The sequence below is a fragment of the Parasteatoda tepidariorum genome, chromosome X2, assembly GCF_043381705.1.
Source record: "Parasteatoda tepidariorum isolate YZ-2023 chromosome X2, CAS_Ptep_4.0, whole genome shotgun sequence".
NCBI classification, from domain to species: Eukaryota; Metazoa; Arthropoda; class Arachnida; order Araneae; family Theridiidae; genus Parasteatoda; species Parasteatoda tepidariorum.
This window is the reverse complement of record NC_092215.1, coordinates 47,636,898-47,647,372: the sequence shown is the minus strand read 5'-3', so window position 1 is coordinate 47,647,372 and position 10,475 is coordinate 47,636,898. Positions and strand designations below refer to the sequence as shown.

At 30.6% G+C, this 10,475-nt stretch overlaps 1 protein-coding gene across 1 annotated transcript in view; it reads right to left on the bottom strand.

Annotated features, from left to right (window-relative positions):
- The window catches only part of LOC107457562 (dermonecrotic toxin LcsSicTox-betaIC1), a 33,375-nt gene extending 23,177 nt beyond the window's left edge, over positions 1-10,198 (bottom strand). The window contains exons 1-2 of the mRNA XM_043045544.2: positions 10,047-10,198; positions 5,633-5,879 (exon numbers count right to left, since the gene is read on the bottom strand). Of these exons, the coding sequence (XP_042901478.1) occupies positions 5,633-5,879; positions 10,047-10,109 (310 nt within the window). The 5' untranslated portion in view covers positions 10,110-10,198. The remainder of the gene's footprint in view (positions 1-5,632; positions 5,880-10,046) is intronic.
- Positions 10,199-10,475: the final 277 nt, after the last annotated feature.

Here is a 10,475-nt window from a genome sequence, read left to right as displayed (position 1 = left end):
GAGTGAGACCTTATATAAAATATATATATATATAAAATATATATATATATAAAAGAGAAAAATAAAAATTAGGAGGAAATCGATTTGCTACTGAGTTTGTTATTCAGAATAAAGATTAATACAATGAGAAATAAAAGGGATTTTATTTCATGTCGATGCAAAGAAGCGAAAATGAACAGGGAAATTTCGAGGAAAATCTTTTTCCGGGATCAGAACATTGAAAATGGAACTCTGGAAAGGATCTGCTTGTTTTACATGCTTGAGAGATCACAGAGATAATTTCCCCACCTTTTTATTCCGTGGGGGATAATAAAGATTTAGGATGCTTCGTCGAATGATTATATCAGATTTCGAACGACTAAGTATTTCGATTCATGGCTAATGATCTCATAAACACGAAATAAATATTGAAATTTAATGTACTTTATGTGCAATTAATATTGCAAACTCTCTTATAAAAAAACTGAATGAATAGCGTAATTAACTTTTATATTTGAAAAATCAATTTGGATGATCAACAATATCCAAAATCTGCAGCCTACAGATCTGACAATTCAATTAATTTAATTAAAATTTTTATGTTTTAATGGATTTATATTACATTTTATGTGTAAATACTAAGCAGTAAGAAATTTAGCTATAGTTTGCATCTAAGAAATGAAATTTAACTGGGTTTCCACTCTTTGAGAAGTGCAATTTAAATCATTGAAAGGGACGTCAGATCCCCTAGGAAAATTCCAGAACTCTTTTTAGAATTAAGAAAGTATAGTTCGTTCATTTTTATAGAATGATTCAGTAGAATGCTTGCAAACTTGGCACACAAGGATTAAGAAATGCTCAGCCGGAAATATCATAGCATGCTTTAGGGACACTTCCTGTTCATGAAGTGGTACTTTTATTTAACTCTCAATTTTATGTAGTGTAGTAATTATTGTAAGAAACTATATTGAAATAATCTCAGAAAGTGCTGTTTTATCCCAATTTGATGATTTAGTAAACAACTTGGCGAGTTGGCCAAATTAGTCACTTAATCATTAAATTAAGATTAAATAGCCATTTCTTAGCCCATTTAAATGCACTTTCCGACAAATATAAAATTAACACAAAAATGAGATAAATTAAGAAGCATTCCCACTGCATGCGATTCGCATATGAGATTGCTCGCATGAGTTAATAGTTGGTTTTCGAAGTAATTTTTATGTTTCTACAAATTCCACGCATGTTAGGGCAATCAAATACAATGTGAATGTTCCATTAGACAAATAAAAGAATTAGTTTAAAGGCCCACGGAAAGGCAATTTAGCTTCCCAAGCGGTGTACGATTACATTTCTTACCATTTGAGCCTCTTTCATGTCATCACATATCAAAAAAGGTTGAGGCGAATATTTACATAGAAACCAAAACAGTCAAAGACTTCACTCATCACGCGTTCTATATTCTTTTACCCTGCCATCTCTCTTCAAATTTTCAATCGTTGTATTGAATCACCCTATGTAGAATGCTTTTGTAATCATAGACCCCTAATACACAGTGGATAAAATTAAACTGAGGGGGTTAAGAGGCTTCTAGAACCAGTTCTACTTTAGAATGAAGCTTTAAATATGTGTTAGATCTTGGTGCCGAAGCTAATGTCGAATAAATAGATCGAAAGTTTGTCAACAGATGGCTCTTTACTGCTATGTGTGGATTACGCATGCATACAACCATATGCACAGATTGCATGCATATAACGAACGCAGGATCAAAGATTTATTCTTTGAAATTTGAGCTGATAAATTTCTTGCTATTGGCGTAATAATTTTTTTTGATTAATTTAAATAACATGCATCTAATTGAATCCGATCAGTAGAATAAGAGCTACTATTAGTTTATTTTTAACTATCTTATAAAATTCTTATCAAAAAATGCAAAAGTACGTGACAAGTCCTGTAAATGCGTTTTGTCTCCTTAATTTTAGACGGTATCGGTTTTTATGAGTACAAACACTTCTTAAAATTAATAACGAGAAGATGGAATAACTCGGAATAACGTTCACAAAATCGTTGAGCAGTTTTATAATCAGTTGTACAGAAATATAGATGAAATGAAAACGCTTATGAAGGGATGCAATTTAGAAAGTAATTAACAATCTATGTATGCCCTGCAATTAAATCAATGAAGAAAGGGTAAGTACCGGGGAAAAGATCATTTGATAATCAGGTGAGAATCATCTAATAATCAAAAGAGGATTTTTCAAAAATGGTTTCAACTCTTTATTCTAAATGTTCCAAAACCATACCAGACTACAGAAAGAAGTGACCCATTGAGAATGGTCTTTTTTAAATTTTGAAACGAAGATAACTGTTATGTTTAAAACCATTGAGTATCTTAGGCGTCTTGCAATCAACTCTTCAATTTTCCTCGAGACTGGAATGTCGCAACTTCATAAGAGTCATTTGTGACAAGAAGTGTGGTTTTTACCTTTCGGCGTTCCTAGTGTTTTAGAGAACCTTCGGAGATCTTATCTTTCGAAGACCTTCCTCATTTACACACCATTTAGAACGTATGAAGGTAGATACCGCACTTTGTGGTCTAGATTTCGTGTCAAGATGTCCCATACTAGGTTATTGGTAAAAGGGAAAAGTGAGCAGTAGATGTTCAAGGGACAGCGCGTTCGCTTTGAGATGAGGTGAACAGTGTCGAATCCCAGCGATGGATGGTCGATAAAAATTCCGCACCCGTCTTGCACCGATCACAGTGCTGACGTAAAATATCCTCAGCTGTAGACGAAATCATGGGTTTGAGTCCTTTTGCACCTTGAGTCCTCTTGCATCAGGCTAACCGTGGGAGGTTTTCATGGTTTTCCTTTCCATGTAGCACATGTGCTTGTTAGTTCCATCAAAAAGTCCCCCACGAAGTCAAATTTCACCCAATACTTAATCCAGGAGTTTCTGTGTCTTCTGGATTAGGTTCAAAATTACAAGGCTATGGAATAGAACATCAGTTGTTGTAAACGCAAAATTTGGTAGGCTGTTCAACGACGGTTATTAAATAAAAATTTGAAAAGTCACTTGCGAAGAACCTTATCTGTCTCCCATAAATTCTTTGCAAAATTACTGAAATCAAACTGAAAAATGTTTTGGATACGACAATCAGAGATCAAGCAGGTTTTTGGAACAATTGATAATCGTTTTATTAATATCCTAGCGAATTAAAACGAACAAGAAAGTGACCATCAACCAGATGATCTACTAAAATTATAAAAGCAGAAATTTCGAGTTGGAACAAATTTTTGGAAAAGTTTTAAGACGATCTTTACACAATAATGACATGGAAGTCAGTGAAGGTGGTGTTTAAAGCATGGCAAAAGCCATTTAACAACACCAATTTACAATAAAATGGCTAAATTTAGATTTTTGAACTCCTAAATGTAGAAGTTAATTCTTGATTAGACGTTACTTTTTCAATATTGTTTCTTTTTTTCGTACGGTTTACGAAATGAGGTAGAATTCAAAATTAAAGAAGACCATTTATTAGTAACTGTGTTCAGCTTGCTTTTACTTATATTTTTAGAATCCTACAAAAATATTCCCATTTGAGGTCACCCATAAATATTCAGATATGGATCAAAAGTCAGTATATGTGATGAAGTATGAGGATGAAGTTGGTACTTAAAAAACGATCCTTCATTTTCATGATTTTCCTTATATCTCTGCTCTGTATTTGCGTGACATGAAATTTTTTCGAACTTTATTTTATGCAAAGATACGGGAAGTTTTTTTTGTATTTCATTCTTTTTGTTACATTAATGGTTTTTTTTGTTGGTATTTACATTATACTGAACATCAGTTTTTACAAAACATATTAGAATGGACCAGAAAAGTCAAAGTATCTTAAATCTTCCAGCGATGGTACAGAAAAGTTGTTAACTATCATCATCAATGCGAAGTATGCAAAATTTTATAAATCTCACTTGATACCACCTCAATGGTCTGAAAAATGTGACAACTGGACAAAAATTATTCATAAAAGTTATAATAAAGTCATAGATTTGGCTGATTGGTTTGCGGTAGTACTTAATAATCTCAATGCGACATTATTTCTATACAAAATTTTGGAATTGAACTTAATATCTTCTGCCACCTCAACGGCTCTGAATTTTGTTAAACACAATTTTCAATCAATATTTCTCACAGTTAAAATGCAATCAATCCACAATCATTTAATATCCAAAATTTGACGCCATGGAGGTGATTGAAGGCATTAACTCTGAAATTTCGTATAAATATTGTCAACGAGAATTGATAACTTTTAAGCTCAACAACAAACCAATCAACAAAATATTGTAATGTTTTGAATTTAAGCAATTTCAGCCCTTACCGCGCACAGTGGGCCAGCATCCAAGGTTTCGTGGCCAAAATTAGTATTTCGATAAAATTTGTTTAAAAATTTGGGGGTTTTTATGTACAGGTACATTGAATTCATAGTTAAAATTTTGAAATACACTAAAAATTAAAAAAAAGCAAACAAAATGGAGGCTGAAATATGGCGAGCAAAAAAAAAAAATAAAAAAAAAATAATATAGTACGTTTAAATAATTAAATATAGCAATGAAAATATAACAATTTTCGTAATTTTATATTAAAAATGAAAAGCAAATTATATTTCCGAAGTAATATTATAAAATAGCTCGAATTAATAACAACATAACGCGAAAACATGAAAAAAAAAACATAATTTTTTGTTTTTCGGTATATTTAGTCCACCTTTGCAATATGGGCAAAATGGGCAGGTTTTTTCGAAAGAAGAAACATCTAAAAAGACAATAAAAAAAGTTTAGCTAATTACCTCGTGGAACTTTTTGGAGATAAGTTTCGAAAGTGATTCAAGCATTGTAAAATGTCAAATGATAAGATATAAACTATAAATTTGTCAAAAGCATTAACTAATCCAACAAATTGAAAAATTGTACTATAATTTCAGACCAGGAGAGAAAGCGAGACGGAAAAGAGGAAAGGCTGGTAGTAAAACCATTTCAGTTATAGCTAGTTTTGGGGAGGAGTTCACTAATTCTTTTTTTTAAATTTTTCAACAATATCTACTTTATCTTGGAAAAGAAGCAGTTTTATATATATGCCAGAATTATAAAAGAAATCTTGATAGTTACAGATATTTCATTTTTTTCGAAAAAAATGCTGGAATGAAATGTTTTACGTACCGGGTTTTTCTCTTTTCCGTCTTGCTATATAAGGGCATTCACCCATGTTTCAGACTAATTTCTCTGATAAAAATGCAACAGTAAGGGGAAATTCCTATATGTATTTCTGAAATATAAATTTAAAAGTTACATTTTTAACATATTTTTCACTACGTTTTACTCTTGTTGGTCCAAAAAGTAAATTATAATGCTTGGAATCATTATGAATACTTAATTTGGGCGATATTAAAACTGCCTACATATATTTTAGTTGAAAATTTAATTTTGACTTTTGGCCAAAGATCATGGTCTTCTGGCCCACTGCGCCGCGGCATAAAAATATGTAATTGACAACTTGTCGCACTTCCATAAAATGATTTTAGATACTTGGATTTTTTAGCTTTAAGTATATATTAAAAATTGTATTTAGGAAACAGCCTAAATAGCTTCCTTACCGGGTGTTGTAACGAGCCTCAGATATTCAATGAATGTGTCTATATTTTCATAACGCATACAAGTTCTGAAGCAATCGCACGGGACTCCATGAAAGGTAAACTTAGGATTTCCTTGCCAGTCAAATGCTACGTCGAATTCCAAACTATTTGCTCCTTTGTCCAAATAATAATCAACTTGCCTAAGTGAGTTCACCATATGAGCAACATTCCAAATAGGCCTTCTAGTATCTTCAACACTTGCGACTACCTATCAAATACTTTTATATAATTTTCATATTCAAATAATGGATACAATACAAGATTATATATACTATCCATGGACGACAAAGGTGTTTTTCCACATCAGAGAATACAGGTAAATTGTAAAAAGTAGGGTGTAATACTTATCCGAATTGGCATTGAAAAACTCTAGAAATTGTGTGATATTTCAAGTTAATACCGAATTGAGTTTTCAGACACACTTTGAAGGGTGTAATTAAATCTAACTTCCAAAAAATGAAAAAACTTACACCATGAATAATTTTTGTCAATTTTGGCGCATGTTTGGAAACAGTTTAACGATCGATATTTCTTGTATATGTTACCGGCAGAGTTTGAAATCCGGTATTCTATTGAATGCCTAGGCATTGTATATAATGCCTAAAACTAGCAGGCAATGTATGAACCGATTTATATTTCACACATTTCCTAGGCATTCTATAGAATGCCAAATGAGAAATCGGCAAAGTATAAAATGCATCTCCGATTCGTTTCGTAATGTAATGAAATGTAATTCAAAATGTCATTCAATCCTGTCATGTTGCAACAAGTAGGTTAATTTCTTATTTTTTTACATGAAAATTTTGTTTCGCTAAATAAGAAAGGCATAAATTATGTTTCGTACAACTTTCACTTTTCTTTACGGATTTTGAATAAATTTTTTTTAATGGCACTCTCATTATTTTTTCAGAATAACATTTTTGTTTTTGAGAAATGCATACCATTTACATAAAAACCTCACCAGGACGTTTTTCTCTTACTTCGCCTAAATAGCATTTGTCATTCTATAGAATGCCAAGGTATTATATACAATGCCTAGGGAAAGTATGTAATACTTCTCATATTTCATACCTTGCCTAAAAACATCCGGCATTATATACAATGCCTAGGCATTCTATAGAATGCCGGCGTTTCATACTTTGCCGGTAACATATACAATCGAGCAGAGGAGGCGAAAGTTTGATTTTGCCTCTCATGATGCCGAACATTTCACAGAAGTAAACTGTTAGTATGTATATTTTTAATTGTATAGTAAAGATATTCGCCAACAAGTCGCCAATTTTGGCGCACGTTTGGAAACCATCTAGCGATCGATGTTTTTTTTTTTGTATACAATCGAGTAGAGAAGGCGAAAGTTTAATTTCGCCTAACATGATGCTGAACATTCCACAGAAGTAACCTGTTAAAAATGGGCATGTATGTTTTTAGTTGAATGCTAAAGATAATTAAGTTGTCAAAAAATATTTACATAGATCCATTGTATTAAATATTTTATAATATTTAATTTCTGACCGTTTTGATTTTGCTAAGCCTAGGTTGAATTCATAATAGTATTCTCTCTGTGATATTTGATTAATAAACTGATTTAATTTTAAGAAATATATGAATCCTAAATTACCGATTTTTACTTTATATTGTATCGTAAAAATAGCTTTACTAAATCTTATGTGTATCATATTTTACAGTAACTAAATTTTAGAGTCACTTAATTACAAAAGTGGCGGCTCTCTCTTTATACGAAATCGAGAAAAAGAAAAGTCTTGATTTAGTGAAACGCTTAGATCCAAGAGTTATGTCTAATATTTGGTATAATAACACTATTTTTATTGTTAAGATACGCTAAAAAATGAAGCCCAAAAAGAATATATATTATGATTTGCAAATTGATATTCTAGTTGGGAAAAATTGCTACCGAAATCTAAGTCCTATTTAGTGAGAAAAACTGAATTAAAAACACCAAAACCAGTATTATTGCTTGGTGAAATTTTAAGCTATTTCTAGTAATCATGTTTCAACTCCTGCTCTTTCATACATAAGTATTCATACAGGTTTTGATGCTTCATACACCTGCTTTTCTCAACAATGCGTTTTTTAAGCTTAAATATAAATGTACGTAACGCGTTTACTTTCTGATTTCAATTTCAACAATGTAAAAATATACATTAAGGTTGGTTTTTGCAGAATACCCTGTATACAAAAACTGTTAAACTAAATGTTAAACGACTACTTTTTTTTAAAATTTGTATAGTGTCAACAATGTGAAATTTCATTTCATTGCAATTGGATGTCACTGAATAATTAAAACCATTAAGTAAGCTATTTTTTCTTCTTTTTGTACCCTACTCTTAGCTCTAGTTGACTCGAAATTATTTTCTGCTAATATTAAAATTTTTCGCAGCTTATAAATAATGTGTAACTCGATTTTTCTTCACCATTGTTTATTAGAAATGACACTCAACACTGCGTTATTAAATAATATTAAAATTCTAAATTTAAAAAAAAAAATTGTATGGCATTTTATTGCGATAGTCAGTTGACTACGTATTTTCTGATAATATGAAAGTTTTGTATAGTCGATAATGACCATTTAATTTAGCGTTTTTTTACAATTGGTTATTGGAAGAGATGTCAAATTATGCATTACTAAATAATATTAAATATCTAATTTTGAAAATTTTATGATATTTTGATGCAACAGTGAACCCGCAAGACTTTTTAGAAAAAACTTTAAAATTTGGTATTTTTTTAAAAAAAAAATTAATATAAAGGATAATGTTGTGATTTGATTTTACGAATAGAAAGAAAAAGTTTTTTTTCATTGCACCTGAATCTTTCTCATTAAAAATTCCCGAAAGCTTTGATCTAAATATATCTTCCATAATGAGCCTTTCGAAAATTTGTTTCATAACTGCGACAATTTAGTGTCCTATAATATAAATTTCAATAAAATATCGCTTGTAGTATATTCTAAAAGTGCATATATACTGATCCTCTATGTTCAGTCCTCTGCCAAATTATTCGACGCCCTATGCAATTCATTCTATGCATTCTATATGCACATATGCCATGCATTCTATGCAAAATCATAACTATCAGGTGATACTATGAAGCTTTATTGTTTTACCGCGGGTGAAATTATTTTGCCACTTGTTTACGTTCGTGTATTGGTTAAATTTGTAATGCAATACGTTGAAAATAAATACAAATAGGAAGTATATAAAAAATATCATCCATAAACGCTCTTTACATGTATGTTTAAATATAAAAATATTGCACAGAAACTTGTGCAAAGCATGTAATTATTAAAAAACTACTGCGCGTCTAATAATTTGGTCTAATTATTATAATATACTACTATAATACCTGATATAATAAATATTCTATATTTATGTAATATATCGTCTAATTTATCCAATCTTCGAATTTACATTATATATCGTCTAATTTACGCAAGTGATACACGAACGTAAATAAGTGCAAACTGGTTTCAGTCGCGTAGAAGCAATAAAGCTGTGTAGTATCGTTTGATAATTAAGATTTTACGTAGAATCTTATGGTGAGTCTAATAATCTGACCAGGGACTGTAAATCTCTCAACGTAATATTTTCAACCATGGTTTTCTACCCTTACTGATGTTTCATGCCATTTCTTGTCCAAGGAGTACTTTTAGGAACTCTAAAGTCTTATAAGGTATCTAAATTTTAAAAAAATCTGTGGGTATCAAGTTTAGTGAGTAAAATAGGTTTTCAAGTATCACGAGAATGGCCAGAATTACACCATTATTGAGTGCTCTGTGCGTCGGAGCAGAGTTTTGCTGGTATTTGGTTGGTTGGAATTTTTGTGACTAAAAAAGGATGTTTTAAAACGAGTTATAAAAATGTTTGATTATTTTTTGTTATCCTGTATATAAAGAATGTAAAAGCATCTGAATACGATGCAGGTGCAATTTTTTGTGACTAAAAAGGGATGTTTTAAAACGAGTTATAAAAGTGCTTGATTATTTTTTGTTATCCTGTATACAAAGAATGGTAAAGCATATGAATACGATGCAGGTGCATTTTTTTTGTGACTAAAAAGGGATGTTTTAAAACGAGTTACAAAAATGTTTGATTTTTTTTGTTATCCTGTATACAAAGAATGGAAAAGCATATGAATACGATGCAGGTGCATTTTTTTGTGACTTAAAAAGGATGTTTTTAAACGAGTTATAAAAATGTTTGATTATTTTTTTTTATCCTGTATATAAAGAATGGAAAAGCATATGAATGCGACGCAGGTGCATTTTTCGCTAATTCACTTTATTTTGTGAAAAAGTAAGGAACGCTATTTTAGGAGTAATTATAATTTAAAAAGCGCTAATAAAATAGTTCCGTACCTTGAATAATAAGAAAATTATCCAGATCATTCTTTTGTTCCAATCAAGTTTTCTTCTGGTCATTCTGGAATAAAAGTTGGTTGTTCTTTAAAAATGACATCTCTTAATAAGTTATCTTTATTTAAAAGTTATCTCTATTTATATTGATCTTTAAGCTTAAGTCATATTGATCTTACTTATCTATTTTGTAGTCTTATTTTATTTCTAATTTAAAACATCTGGTTGCCAAGCATAAAATTCTCATGGAAATGCTTAATTCAATTTCTAGCCTTTGTTTATACTAATCTCCGAGTTTACATCAAGCATTTATTTTCATAAATGTTTTTACTAGATTAGAGACCGCAATCATAAGTAATCTACACATTTGGTTGATAATAATAAATTTATTAGGGACAACATTTTGGAGTAGTTTTAATTTGATATTTCGTA